Source organism: Pygocentrus nattereri, chromosome 2, assembly GCF_015220715.1.
Source record: "Pygocentrus nattereri isolate fPygNat1 chromosome 2, fPygNat1.pri, whole genome shotgun sequence".
Lineage (NCBI taxonomy): Eukaryota > Metazoa > Chordata > Actinopteri > Characiformes > Serrasalmidae > Pygocentrus > Pygocentrus nattereri.
Genome location: NC_051212.1, coordinates 54,878,465 through 54,893,820, shown reverse-complemented (window position 1 = coordinate 54,893,820; position 15,356 = coordinate 54,878,465). Strand labels below are relative to the sequence as shown.

Genomic DNA, 15,356 nt, shown 5'->3' with positions numbered 1-15,356 from the left:
TGTACTCGCGTTACTCGATTCTCTCTCCAGCTGCCGACTCCGACTGACTGCTGATCTGCAGACAGCCACATTTTCTGTCCGTCATGTAAACATCCTTCAAAATTGTGCCGTCTGTGTGCTTCCTGTCGGGGTAAAGTGGGTGGGGAGGGGTGGGGCTTGTGCTAAGGAAACACCCACTCTAAACTGACTTTGCATTTCCCCCGGGATCTTATAAATTCTGGACTTTTCCCGGAGGGCTTTTATCCCAGCGGGGTTTTTTTTTTTTATGTATCAGAGTCAAAGCAGAACAATTTTAACCCAGAAAACATCAGAATTAGAATCAAATCTTGAGCTCAGGATTAAAGATCATGCGTAGTGCTGCCTCTACAGTCCACTACTGGCTGTAGTAAAGGAACGGCGGTCCGATTAAATGTAAATGTGTCTGGAAAAAAAGAATGTCACCCGCAAAACCCTGTGGTGTGTGCCGTGTCCTGATTTTCCTCCAACCCGGAGCTTTAAAGGTGAAATTAATGCAGTCACTCAACGAGCAGCTCCTGAGAGCCGATTCTCCGCCCGGCAGGTCGGGAAACCGCCCGTGGACCCTGCTCCTCTCTGAACAGTGTAATGTTGAAATTCAAATGGAAGCAGGGAAAATGGAAAACGCATGTAAATGGCCGTTTTAGCGCTCAGGAAAAGACGCTCACAGAGGCCAGTGCTGTGGGTAAAGTGATTTATTCCACAGGAGGACGACGGATGTGCTGGCTGTTAAGTCTGCTTTCCTCACTCTCGCTCTCGTTCAAGCTCGTAGACGTGTTCCGGTGACAGAGGAACGCAGCTGTATTGGCTAATGAAACATCGTCTCCTAAAGAGAGCCGGATCTTTAACTACCCGTCACTCCTCGTCCTCCCTACAAAGGTCAATTAAAGCGATAGGAATTTTTGCCTCATCCCAGGTGGAGTTGACATGTTTGCCTCTTTAGTTCCAACACTGGACCATTTGACGTGGGGCTGAACGATTTGGGGGAAAATATGTAATTGCGATTTTTCGGTGTAATATTGCGACTGTAATTTAAATTGTGGTTATTTTTTTAATAAGTTGAGGTTCGGACCTGTTCAATAAGACCCGAGTATCCACTGTTTCTAGCTTGAGCCCTGAATGCAGCGAATCAGACTGCCAGTAAGTTGTGGTTGTGATGTCACAACACGTGGACTTTTGGTTGCCTCTGATTGGTCCAGCTCATCTACAGGCGGTTCACAGACTCGGCGTTAAAAAGACAAACTTCCCTGCTTTAGACGATCTTGATGAAAGTGTCGGTTGCGATTTTTGTAAAACTTTTAGCTCTTGGGATTTGAAAACTGCAATTTCAATATGAAAACGGTGGATCTCTCAGCCCTAATAGGCGATGGTGTGAAACGGTTCAGATGTCTTTACAGTGGTGGGGATGGGAACCAGGCGTCGCCATGACGACAACACAGATACAGACACTTTATTTACCATCCAGAACCACCAGAGAACCTACACGAGTCTTCTGAGCTTATATGGAGCGTTGATGATGGAAAATAGAGATGAATCTGCAAAAGTAAGACGTGCTGGGACGATTTCGCCTACATGTTCCACTCTGCAGGGAATGGGTTTATTTTTATTTATTTATATATATATATATATATATATATATATATATATATATATATATATAATATATTTTACACCTTTTTCACGAGGGGGACGTCTGGTTCCTATCACCACCACTGTGAACAGTTCTGACTCAGCGTTTCACACCGAACCGCCCTGAGCGACTCTACGTCTTAAACACTCAGTTATGCAGGTCATTTAATTATGACGGAGAATCTAGGGTGGATGGTTCTGTGTAGAACTTTTTTCAGAAGGGTTCTCTATAGCGCCCATTAGAGGTGGGAGTCTTTAGGCACCTCTTTCTCTTCACAGGGTTTCTGTTTCCTTACTGTCTGAGGACTTGCTACTTGTAAAGCAACGGATCTGTAATGATCAATAATGCGTTTACATCCGGTGTCGTTTATCGATGAATCAAATGGAGGTGATGTGGTGGGAGAACTGGAAGGCTCTCATTCACTGCTCTTGTTTGGAGCACGTGAGACGCTGGCTGCCACTTGTGAATCGGTTCAGAACCGTTCACGTCCGCGTCGAGGCGCAGCTACGAATCGGATTTGTTTATTTATTTATTTGTTTGTTTGTTTGTTTGTCAGTCCTGTAAGACTAGTAGAATCTTTCAGGTGCTATATAGAACCCTTTTCAGAGATTTTTCTATATAGAACAGTCTGTAGCACATGCAGACAACCCTTTAATCATGGCGGTTCTTGAGAGAACCCTTGAGGAACCGTTGTTTTAGCATCATGCTAATAAAATAGACAGAATTTCGCATTTTCTAGTGGCTTCCAGTTTTGGTTTTAGCTGTGTTTGTTTTTATGGGTAACAGCACCAGAATTGATCAGATTAGATTTATTGATTTTAGATATCGCTTAATGAGGCAAGTGTGATGATTTGTAGGCCTGCAGGTTCCAAGATGCTAACTCGGTGACTATAAGCTTCCATTACTTAGCCACATTAGCCTCGTAGCTCCAGTGTAAAGCTAAAGAGGTAAACCTCAGACAGAAGACATATCTTGGCTGGTGGGCTACATTTTTTTGGTGTCAGGGGGCTAATTCTGGAGGAATTGTGTAAATGTTATATTTATCTGTACTGCCTCTTTAACGGTGGTCCTCGGTGGTCTGGAACGAGGCTCTGCTCTCCTCTCTGGCTAAGAGCTTTTGGCTTTCAGGAGGCTGTGCTGACGGTTTGGAGAGATGTTCCCCCCCCTAATCTGGTCAGGGAGGTGCTCACATACCCCCCCCCCCCCCCCCCCCCCCCTCACCAGATAGACGAATTCCCCCAGCTGTCTGTCTCCCACACCCAGTCTGGCACAAACAGGACGTCATTTAAAATGCCAATGACTAGACAGCCAGCAACTTCTATTAGCCCTCTGGGTGCCTGATTAGCATACATTATCATACAGGGACATCTAACCTTACTGCAGGCTGGGCCTCTACCTCTCCCTGTCCCCCCTCCCTCCCCCTCTCTGCTGAATATTTACGACTCGTTTCTGAATGTTAATCAGTGCCATGTATTTGATTGATACAGAGCCGTGCTGCTGTCTTACTGCAGAAAACCAACATATTGCGCAACCCGTGTTTCTGTGAACGGGTGACGAGGCTGGGGTTAGATGGTTTGTGAGGCGCCGACGGGACTCAGTCAAACTTCCAGCAGTTGCTGTCTCAGTAGACTGGAGAAGAAGTCTAGCCGTTCACTCACAACAGCCCAAACCAGGAGGACAGCCTGCGGTTTACTAACGTTGGCTGATTTCAGTGTCCAGGTGGAGGCCTTGAAAATGTTACGCTTTCTGTTGGGTTTATTAAACCTTTCTGAATTTATTTTGAGTGCACAGTCATAATAAGGTGTGTGAGGATATCAAAAAACCAGAAGGCGTTTTAGTGATGCAGTGAAAATCGTATTTAGTCTTCTAACGAAACGATGAATTGCATTTAAAGATCAGTTCCATGTTTTTTTCAATATCATTTTCATTATTCCTGCATGGTTCAGTGGTAACGCACTGTTCTAGATAAACGTACCGAGTCAGAGCCGTTCCCAGTGGTGGTGATGGGAACCAGACGTCCCTCTAAAAGCTCCTACAGAAAGTTCCTACATGAACTGCTTCTGAATTCACTGCCTGATGACTGAGACGCTGTTTTATGAGAGTTTAGAGAACTTCAACTCCATTCATGGTGGAGGGAGACATGCAGGGCGCTGTGTGGCAAAATAGTCCCCTAAGATTAAGATTAAGTGACCCTTATTAGTCCCACGACGGGGAAATTTCACCTCTGCATTTAACCCATCCATGAAGTGCAACACCACATACACACTAGGGGGCAGTGAGCACACTTGCCCGGAGCGGTGGGCAGCTCTATCCGCAGCGCCCGGGGAGCAGTTGGGGGTTAGGTGTCTTGCTCAAGGACACCTCAGTCATGGACTGTCGGCTCTGGGGATCGAACTGGCGACCTTCCGGTCACAAGGCCGGTTCCCTGACCTCCAGCCCACGACTGTTTAGACGTCTCCGGGGCGAAGCTGTTTGTGGTTCACTGTTTTTGGCTTGTTCGTTTGTTTGTTTTTCAGCACAAATATTATTCCGCAGTTACGATCGTGTTTTGGTGTCGCGTCTCTTCGCATTCACATTATTCCGGTTTTCCGCTGTTTTATTCCGCTCGTGCTGAGCTCTTGTTCTAGATTGGCAGCTGCTTCCCGGCTTCTGGCATTTGTCTTTCTGGCCCTTTCCCTCTATCTCTTCGGCAGATCATAACCGGTTACATATTGACCAGAGGATTAGCTTCTCGCTAAAGGACACACTCCCTTTTATTTTATCGAGCGAATGCAAACTTGCGGAGGTATTGTGGACCTTAAGCTCCCATTGTGCTGAGGGGGCTGACCTTTTGAGCGGAGCGGCGAAGTCACTGCTAACAATGCCATTCCTCCCGTCGGATGCTTAGCTAATCCGGCTGATTGACTTTCCGCTAAGCAACTTGGTGGCCGCTGACCGCCTCACCTTGCCTCCTGCCTGAAAACGCGGATTAGGAAGCTCGATCGCATCTTAAGTCATTGCTAATGAGCCGGGAGGAGGCGAGGGAGGCAGCGCGGTCCGGCATGGCCGCTCTGAATGAAGGTTAATTTCTTTAGAGTGGACGGACGGCGCTTTAAAAGAATAAAGGAGGTGGTGATGAGGGGATTGCTATTCAGTAGGAGGATTAGAGGATCGTTATCTGGCCTTTCCTCTGGAAGGTGGAGGATGGACTTTGAGTTTTGGGAGCTGTGAGGTACCGAAGTGCTTAAACTCCTCCTTCACAGTCACGTCTTCTCATTTCCGTTTTATAAGGATTACACACTCAAATCTTTTGACCAACAATCAGCACAACCTGGCGCTCGCTTCAGTCTGTTTTCCCCAAAGCAGCTAAACCAGTGGCCGGCATCATGCGGCCCTTTCACTCCCCTGTAGCGGCTCCACAGCTGAACCAGATCAGTAGGTAATAATAAAATAATCCTCCTCTACAGTAAAATAAAGCTCTGCTGATCCTTCAACACAGTTTAACTCCAGAGTTAAAGGCCATTTACTGTTAATGTAGAACTGCTGATTCACCCTTTAACCCTGCAGATCAGTGCAGACGGCTGGTCACCATAGCAACGCAGACAAGTCTCGCCCAGCTAGTAGCTGTAAAGAAACGGCACAGAGAGAGATTTAAGACGAACATCTGTAAGTCCGTTCGTCTCCAAATCATTAGTGTTTAGTCACTCCAGCTGGTTTCCTGATGCGTTTAATCTGCGGCGAGAAACTGAAACACAAAGTCAAATTTTCCAGTTCCACCTTAAATGGTGCAGCATTTACATTCCGCTGCTTCAGACACCACTTAAGGTGGACCGGGATAATTTGAACGAGAAACTGGCAAATGAGAATCTGACTTCAGCCTCATAAAAAGTCAGACGTTGAGAGATGTTTCGCAAGAAACTGTTCCACTTTGGGGAAAAGTTTCCTGCTGGAGATGTGAAAAAAGCTGCTATAGCGGAGCTAAAAAATAAAGCAGAGCAAAGCAGCTTTGCATTTTCATTATTATTATTATTATTATTATTATTATTTAGTTTATTCTAGCACATACTGAGGCGTAGTTACAGGCAAGGTAAAATGTTCCCCTAAAACAATGGACATGGAAATGACCCCATGGGCTAAACCTTCGCAGAGTGAATACCGTAGACGTTACCACGGCAACCAGCATCACGTGAGTCCAGTCAGAGTGAGATGAGCAGCAGTGAGCAGTGATTGTGTTTTTAACTGCTTTAAAATGACGTCAGACTCAGGAAAACGTCCTTCACACGTCCTTATTAAAGAAGGCCGAGAGGAAGACGTCGTGTTCTGAGACGCATAAGCTGGACGTCCGTCCCACCGCCGTCTTTTAAAGATCAGAGCATGAACTTCGTCTCCTCTGCAGACCAGTTTCTGCTCCGCCTTGTTGAACGGTATAAACTCTCACTGTGACGCGACGCACATGCAGAACGGACTGAAACTTTCCGATAGGGAACGTAATCGGATACAGGCGTTTACACGGATATTATTCTTCTACTTAATGGATTATTTACAGGATTACCCACCTCGCTCAGTTGGATAGAGGCTGTATTCCGATTGGCCTGAGTTGGTCCAGACTGTTCGGATTGAGGTGTAGACTATTCTGATTGTTATTAGACGGCTTATTAACAGATTATCACGCTGCATGTAAACGTGGCTAATGACTATTATATGTTAATAAGCAGAAAAAATAGGCAAATAATTTTTGCGTCAGGCATAAAACGGCGTGAAGCAGTACAGTATTTGAAGTCATTTAGTTCAATTCTATTTTTCGCTGCTGGAGCTTTTGTTTGTTTCATCTCCTCAAACTTCAGAAAAGCTAAATATGATGGTTCATGTCGTGCGGTGTGAGCGTCGGGTTTTTGCCCTGATTTGCAGCCGTATTTGAATCCCTAATCCGTGAGGTTTTGTTTTCAATGTTCTCCTCATCACGTCTCTCTTAAGGGTCCTGTGGACTTCCAGCAGCATCTCCAAGGCAATTTTGTCCAGCCCCAGAGACCCCCTCTGCAGGAGCCGTGGAGAGGACCCCCGCCCCCCCACCAGGAGAGAGAGCCTTTCTTTAACAACGGTGAGACCAGCCTTCAGGGAACGCGTCAGCTTGGTGCAGTTGCTGGGTCTAAATGTCAGCCTGAGCTGTAGATTATGATCTTCAGTCACCTGTCAGACTTTCAGACTCGGAGTCTGGACCACCACAGAGCGAATTACCAAACTGAAGGAGCCGTTCAACCAGATATCAAACTTTTGTCTCACTTCTGAGTGGTCAGATGTCTGATTGCCCACCCCACATTTTATGACCCCTGTAAACGAAGCGTTTCTGAGAGAACGGGCAGTTTGCAGCTGCCATTACGGTCCATTAAAGCACGACAACAGCAGCAATATTAGACGTGTGAACGTCTCAGAAGAAGCTGCTGTGGCTTCATGGTCACTCCTTGAAAAAACCTTGTTGCTGTTTTCAGGAGGTGCGAGTCTCCCTGCGATTAGGTTCTTCAGAAGGCGATTCAATGACAATTTTGCCCCAATTTGATAATGTTTTGATATTTGGAAATAATTCAGAATTAAAAATAATAAACTGAATACACAAAAGTGACACGCAGAACTATTTGCATAATAATATAGACCTTAATATACAGAATAAACAACAATAATAGACATAATATACAATGAGAACATGGACAATAACAGTGCATCAGGTATTACGTTTAGATATTACATATTCAAAAATTGATAAATGCAGTAAAACCAAAAGAGAGCATTTTTATTATCTATAGTAAAAAACGAGCACATAATAATAATAATAATAATAATAATAATAATAATAGAAAGTATTATTATTATTATTATTATTATTATTATTATTACTACACCCATCAACTTTATTCTTGTTTTTTTTTCAGAACCACGCTTCCCTGGTCAGCACATCTTCGATCTCCCAGGTCCGGCCCCCCTCATGAACAATAACATCCTTCCTCTTGCGGGTCAGGGCCCCCTGTCGTTTCCCCAACCAGGGGGTCCAGGAGGTGTGGGCGGGGCTCCGGGCCCTGGGCCAGGCTTTGGGCCCCTGGGCATCGGTCAGGGTCAGGGGCCTCCAGGGCCTGGAGGAATGTTTCAGAGAGAGCCGCCACGCCCCAACCTGCAGCACAGCAGCCCCCCGGCGCCCCCCGGACCTCGCGGCTTCTTGGGCCACAGGCAGCCTTTCCCTCCCCAGCAGCCAGGACCCCCCTTCAGCCCCCAGCACATGCCGTTTGGGATGCAGGTACGCCAGAGAGTAAGTCCCTTCACACACAATCCACACGGACCGAGTGTTTTTACTCGTTTATGATTTTAATTTGTGTGAAATCCAGTGTAGCCGGTCAGCCGAGGCGCGTTTGGTGCCTGAAGTTTTCCTCTTTGAGCCCAATTTATAGTCCAGCAGACGAGCGTCACACAACATGACGTGAGAAACCACATAAGACTGTTAGAGACGCTGAACACCTCCACGTGGTTTGAGGAGAGCGCGAGGATTTAGGCACAACACCAACCGCTGGCATCGTAGCATCAGAGCTAAACCAGCACACTAAAACATCTGGGCTGACGTTTCATTTCGGCTGTGCGTGTTTTTTTAGCCCTGCTGCTCTTTGTTTCCCTCTGAATGATCCGTGAATGCGTCACTGCTGGATTGTTCCAGTGTGATGATGTTAGGTCTTTCACAATCCCAGGGCCGCTGTACACAAGAGCCACACCAGTGTCATCAGGGCTGGATAATATCATCACGTAACATCTCTAGAAATACCACGTATATTCACTGTTGGTGGAAGAAAACCTCGTATCTCCAAAACGGTGACTTTACAGGAGACGGAAAAAACCTGCTTCAAGTTTAATGCAAGTCAGTGGAACCAGAATTTTTGCCCAGTCATTTTGGGCCGTTTCTTTTAGTCCAGTCATCATGGAAATTACACACAGTGTCAAAGGCGACGGTCTTTTTCAAACGGTCAAAAAATTGAGAACTTGTTCTTCCGACACCTCGGCGCTTGTAGAAACTGGCTCTGTCTTTAAACAGGATTCAGTGCCAAATATTGAGTAAAAATCCCTTTGTGGCCGTTTTTTTCTGTTCTGACTGGTTGTTTGGGTGAATGAATAAATATTGTGACACTGTGTATCGCGGTTTTGATATTTTGCCATATATTGCCCACCTCTACGTTTCATAACCCATTCAGTGAAGCGTTTCTGAGATGACCGTTAAATCTGAGTGAAACTGAAATATGACGAGTACAAGCGACTCGATAAAGACCCGAACGTGGCGTCGTCACTGCTCAAAGCAGCCCGGCCGTTTTTGAAAAGCGAGTGAAGTTTTTCCGCAGTTGCGTTTCATTGGGGCGAGTAACCGTTGTGGGCTATGGATGGGATCCTCTGGCTAAAGCAGGTTCAGATTACAGACATCGACGCCCCGTTCCCGTCAGGTGAGGACGTCGTTGGCTTTTAACACGTTTCCGTCTCGGCTGTGTTTCTGTCCGTGCGTCGCTCGGAGCATCGGGGGGTGCCGGGAGTGAGGTGGGTGGGCCGGAGCTGAATCCGCCGCCGTCTCAGAAATGAAGTCAGTGGTTTTGTAGGTCATGCGAGTGATTATACCGACGCGTCCGGCTCCGCCAGGAGTCCAGAAGGGGTCTCGTGTAAACGTGTCTGAAGCGGTGGGGGTCCTGGTGCCCCCTCCTCAGACCGAAAACCAGCCTCAGCCAACACTGCCCTCCAGTGTTCACCTGGGGTTTGTGCGGCTCTCTGGTTTGAGGTCACTGGATTAGCTGGACACTCTGGTTCCAGCTGAAGCTGCTCCTCTGAAGCTGCTTTGAAGTTGAGCTTAAATGTTCGTTTTCAAGCTGTCTAACAATTAAAATCAATAAACTGCAGTATTTTACCTTTTACTAAACTCTGAAGACCCTAAAGAAAGAAATGTTTTGTTCTGGTTAAAATAAACACCTGAAGATGATCTCCAGTGGTTCTTTAGTAAAGAAAAAGGTTCTATACAGATCCATGAACATTCAAAGAACCTTTTGCATAGTTAAATGGTTCCTTTGCATCATGAAAGTTTGTTTGATCAAGAATTTTTTTTTATGATGATGTCAGGAACGTTACAATATAAGAACCTTCTTGGTGTTGAATAAAACCGAACCGGTTCTGTATAGAACCTCCATTTCAGCATGCAAAGATCGCTTTAATCATCCAAAGGGTTCTTTGAGTGCTCATGGTTCTGTGTGGAAGCTTTCCAAAAAGGGTTCTGTGTAGCACCAAAAAGGGTTCTTCTCTTGTTACTATGTCAGGCTTGTAACAATAGCAGAACCCTTTTTTGTGCTATGTAGAACCCTGTTCAACAGAGTTCTATATTATAATATATAATATGCAATTTCCCTCTGGGATCAATAAAGGATTCTGATTAATAATAGTAATAATAATAATAATAATAGTTCAATTTATATAGCGCCTTTCACAAACCCAAGGACGCTTAGAACCGTGTATAGTTCTATATAGAACCGTCTACAGCACATTCTCAGTCAGGCTGGAAAAACTCTTTCACGATGGGTTCTTTAAGTTCTCCCTTTTTATGTTTGTTTATTATTTATTTGATTTTATTTTATATTTTATTATCGGGGGCCTAAATTGTGATGCTGCCCTAGTTAGATGATTATCATTTTTATTTATTTATTTATTTATTTTCTGTATTTGGCTTAATCGGTCATCCCAAACTCCGGGCCTGCCACCGGTTTCGGTTCTGTTTTTTTATCATGTCCTCATCTCAGCCTCTTAATTCCCCAGCACCATCTTGAGGAGCGTTCCAGTACTGAATTGGCACAAATCATTTAGATTGATTAGATTAAGAGCTTAAAAACTTATTTCTTTAGGTTGAAACTGCTTCATCTCTGATGCTCGACAGCCGAAACACCTTCGTCACTTTACTCGGTTGCTACGAGACGCCGAAGACCAGAGAGAAACTCATTTCACACACTTATAGCCAGTTGCTGTCAGTGTGTGTGTGTGTGTGTGTGTGTGTGTGTGTGTGTGTGTGTGTGTGTGTGTGTGTGTGTGTGTGTGTGTGATCAGACATCAGAGAAGTGTTTCTCGTTGCATGGCTACGTTATACTAAGGAAAGGTGCGAGTGCCGGTCGTGCCGAGTCAGAGTGGACGAGGGGACGCGGCACTGACCCGGGCCTGGTTGGGCTTTATTTGCCCTCCTGTCAGCGAGCTGCCGTGTGAGCTGGTGGGACGCTTGGGGGATGAAGCGTCTCGCTGTTCATGCTGATGAACACCGTGTGCATGTGGGTCTGATTCCATCCCTCCTTTATTAATGGTTTGCATGTTTTTGTGAATTCCAGGGTCTCATGCAGCCTCACTCTCAGCCCCAGCACCACGATTTGCCTTCCCATCATCCTTTACACCAGCAGCAGCACAGACAGGACGTCCAGTCTCACGGTCACCCGCAGCCGCAACCTCTGCCGCCACACCACCAACACCAACAACACCAACACCAGCAACACCACCAGCGCCAACCCGGGGAGCCGCATCCCATCATGCACCTCTCCCACTCGCCCTTCCGCCAGCCCCTGCAGGGCGGCCCCAGGCAGATGCAGCAGCGTAGCCAGAACGGCCAGCAGCGCAACAACCCGGGACGAATGAGGATGGTGAGGCGCTTCGGTTCTTCACTAAGCAGAGAATTACGAACAGTTCGCTTTCTCCTCATTCTTATGCGGGGAACATGCCAGCCAATCGGCACTCGGCGGCATTAATGCCAGCCAATCGGCACTCGGCGGCATTAATGGCAACGGATCGGCGCTCGGCGGCATTAATGCCAACGGATCGGCGGTCGGCGGCATTAATGCCAACGGATCGGCGCTCGGCGGCATTAATGCCAACGGATCGGCGGTCGGCGGCATTAATGCCAACGGATCGGCGGTCGGCGGCATTAATGCCAACGGATCGGCGCTCGGCGGCATTAATGCCAACGGATCGGCGCTCGGCGGCATTAATGCCAACGGATCGGCGCTCGGCGGCATTAATGCCAACGGATCGGCGCTCGGCGGCATTAATGCCAACGGATCGGCGCTCGGCGGCATTAATGCCAACGGATCGGCGCTCGGCGGCATTAATGCCAACGGATCGGCGCTCGGCGGCATTAATGCCAACGGATCGGCGCTCGGCGGCATTAATGCCAACGGATCGGCGCTCGGCGGCATTAATGCCAACGGATCGGCGCTCGGCGGCATTAATGCCAACGGATCGGCGCTCGGCGGCATTAATGCCAACGGATCGGCGCTCGGCGGCATTAATGCCAACGGATCGGCGCTCGGCGGCATTAATGCCAACGGATCGGCGCTCGGCGGCATTAATGCCAACGGATCGGCGCTCGGCGGCATTAATGCCAACGGATCGGCGCTCGGCGGCATTAATGCCAACGGATCGGCGCTCGGCGGCATTAATGCCAACGGATCGGCGCTCGGCGGCATTAATGCCAACGGATCGGCGCTCGGCGGCTGCAGTGCCCAACTTTCCCACTTAAATGACCAGAATGTTTTTCATTTTTTCACTTTTCATTTTTAGTCATTTCTTTGCTTTCACCCCGTTCATTGAGGATTTGCTCACAGGCGCCCTCTAGCGTTTCATAGACATCATTTGGCCTGGTGGACTATTTTGGTATAAATAGGAAAGTGTACGTTCTCCCCATAAACTGGCTCTGGTACGGTGAGCTGCGCTACTGATACAGACTCTAATTCATTCTCCTCTCCTCCTCCTGTGTGTGCAGGCGTCTCCGTCTTCCCTGCAGCCGCTTCAGAGTCCACAGCGCAACAGCAACCTCCGCGAACTGCCTATCGCCCCCAGCAACAACCCTGTCCGCCCCTCTGCGCCCGCCGGCCAGGCCAGGCCCGTTACCAGAGCAACCCAGGAAATCAAACCCGGACAAGGAGTAGCAGCCGGAGCTGTAGGATGTGGGCAGGGCGTCGCTAGAGCAGGACCAGCACCTTCAGAGGCAAAGAAAGAAAGCCCACCCACTCAACCCAGCACACCTGCACAGGTAAAGTAGCCAAGCACTCCTGTACTGGTAAACTAGCCGAATACACCTGCTCAGGTAAACTAGTCAAACACAGATGCACAGGTAAATTATCTGCATAAGTAACCATACATACCTGCTATGGGAAGCGCCAGACCGTACCTGCATAGGCAAACCAGCCAAACAGTAGCCGAAAAAGTAGCCGAACGCACCTGCCCCGCCCCAGGTAGAGTAGCCGGACGCACCTCCCCCGCCCCAGGTAGAGTAGCCGAACGCACCTGCCCCGCCCCAGGTAGAGTAGCCGAACGCACCTGCCCCGCCCCAGGTAGAGTAGCCGGACGCACCTCCCCCGCCCCAGGTAGAGTAGCCGGACGCACCTCCCCCGCCCCAGGTAGAGTAGCCGGACGCACCTCCCCCGCCCCAGGTAGAGTAGCCGAACGCACCTGCCCCGCCCCAGGTAGAGTAGCCGAACGCACCTGCCCCGCCCCAGGTAGAGTAGCCGGACGCACCTCCCCCGCCCCAGGTAGAGTAGCCGAACGCACCTGCCCCGCCCCAGGTAGAGTAGCCGAACGCACCTGCCCCGCCCCAGGTAGAGTAGCCGAACGCACCTGCCCCGCCCCAGGTAGAGTAGCCGAACGCACCTGCCCCGCCCCAGGTAGAGTAGCCGGACGCACCTCCCCCGCCCCAGGTAGAGTAGCCGGACGCACCTCCCCCGCCCCAGGTAGAGTAGCCGGACGCACCTCCCCCACCCCAGGTAGAGTAGCCGAACGCACCTGCCCCAGGTAGAGTAGCCAAACACTTCTGCATTGATGAACTGTTTAAATACGCCTGTAAGGACAACCCAACCAAACACGCGCACAGGTAAACCAATCAGACGTACCTGCACAGGTTCTGTGCTGAATCAGCTAAAATTAGCCAGCGTAAATCGAGCCACAGCGGTTAGGCATCAAAATGTTGACACCTTTATTTTGTACGTGTACGTTCAGGATCCGGATGAGGATGAGGAGACCCGTCAGTATCGGCTGAAGATTGAGGAGCAGAAGCGTCTGAGGGAGGAGATCCTGAGGAGGAAGGAGATGCGCAGACAGATGCAGGCAGGAGTTCGGAAGAAGGAGCTTCTGGAGCGAATCGGGGGCCTGAATCCAACTCAGACTGCCCCAACGCAGCCGGTCCCTCAGCCCCAACCTGCCCCTCAGCCCGCACAGCCGGTCCCCTCCTCTCTGGCCCCCAACGGAGCCCCGCAAATGCCCAGCCTTCCCCGCGGAAACGTTAAAACAAGCCTGCAGAGCTCCGGCCTCGAGCCTCACGCCGCCAAGCCTGAGCCCAGCCCACAGCTCCAGCAGCTGAGGAAACCTCCCACCCAGCAGAACCCCCAGAGACAGGTACTCCACCTCTGACCAGCGGCGTGGAACGGTCACGTTTCAACTAGTAAACATGAGTGGTTATTAACGTGAGCGCAAGTGTCTGGTTTCAGTGATTCAGTTCAGTTACTGCTATGTAGAAAATAATTTAGTGCATAATTTAAAGTTTGTTTATGGTGTTTCACCGTTATTTCATATACATGGAGCGGAATATAAACATATAAAAGTGTGTGTGTGTGTGTGTGTGTGTGAGAAGTTGGCCAATTAATACAATATTTGGATTATTTTAAGATCAGTTATAATTGATTTTAACGTTTTAATTTTATTTAGCTGAAGTGTCGTTCAAATTACAAGTAATCAGATCATAATGCATTGGGTGCATTTTTATCATTCATCAGTGAGCGAATTATATTTACAAAAAAAATCATTATTACATTTATTACTGTCCGACAGTATAAACTAAGCACATTGCCGGTTTATACTGGGTTAAAATCACTATCATACTGGATAAAAACAAATTCAGTTATTACTGTTGTACTCATTAAAAACGTAACGTTGTACTGTAAAAACTACACATTCATAACTCATATTAAAACATTGTTTATTAATGATATATCAGCTCTGATCAGATGTATGAGGCTGCATCTCTATACCTTTGAATATCCGCGTCCTTCTTTACTTCAGTTCCCGAACCCCACTGGAGACGTCCAGCCGCCGCAGGCTGTCCGGCCCGGCGGGAAGAGGACCGTGATGCAGCGGGCGAACAGCGGCGGGGCTCCGCAGGTTCCGCAGATTCTGCAGATTCCACATAAAGTGCGAGTGGTCAAACGCCTGACTGGGGTGAGTGTGTGCTGGACATCCATTAGGACAGGTTAAAAAAAAATCACACACGACCCTCAAAATGTGGTCGATGTGCTAAAATCTACCAAGTCGCCTTCCTCAGTTTTAGCACTAACTCGGTCTCTGAGCAGCAAGTGGGCATTTGAATGTAGGACCACATCACTTCACAAGGCCTTCAGGACGTCTACACTGGACACGTCATGTAAACGAACCCCAGGCCTTATCAGAAAACAGCTGCTTTAATGACGGAGCTGTGCAGCCGTGGCTGCTGATGAATCGAAGCCCTTGTAAAATCCGCGATATAACACTCTACCGCTGTGATCCATTCGCCACGGCACAAAAACCCTTCTGCTGTTAATGGGGAGTGATCTTCTCCTACTGCTCACATCTAGCACCGAGTGTACTGACGAGGTAAGAACCCGGGTGATCAGCTCCCCAACAGGCTAAAAAAGCCAACAGCTCCTTCATTAACGTCACACGCTTGATTTAA

At 48.3% G+C, this 15,356-nt stretch overlaps 1 protein-coding gene across 2 annotated transcripts in view; it reads left to right on the top strand.

Moving 5' to 3' along the window:
* The window catches only part of rbm33a (RNA binding motif protein 33a), a 60,515-nt gene that overhangs the window by 30,309 nt on the left and 14,850 nt on the right, over positions 1-15,356 (top strand). The window contains exons 11-16 of one of the 2 annotated variants that reach the window (XM_017683495.2): positions 6,599-6,722; positions 7,549-7,907; positions 10,996-11,301; positions 12,420-12,689; positions 13,652-14,047; positions 14,711-14,866. In XM_017683495.2, the coding sequence (XP_017538984.1) occupies positions 6,599-6,722; positions 7,549-7,907; positions 10,996-11,301; positions 12,420-12,689; positions 13,652-14,047; positions 14,711-14,866 (1,611 nt within the window). Of the gene's footprint in view, positions 1-6,598; positions 6,723-7,548; positions 7,920-10,995; positions 11,302-12,419; positions 12,690-13,651; positions 14,048-14,710; positions 14,867-15,356 lie in introns of both variants that reach the window. The other variant, XM_017683494.2, reaches the window with a different exon arrangement.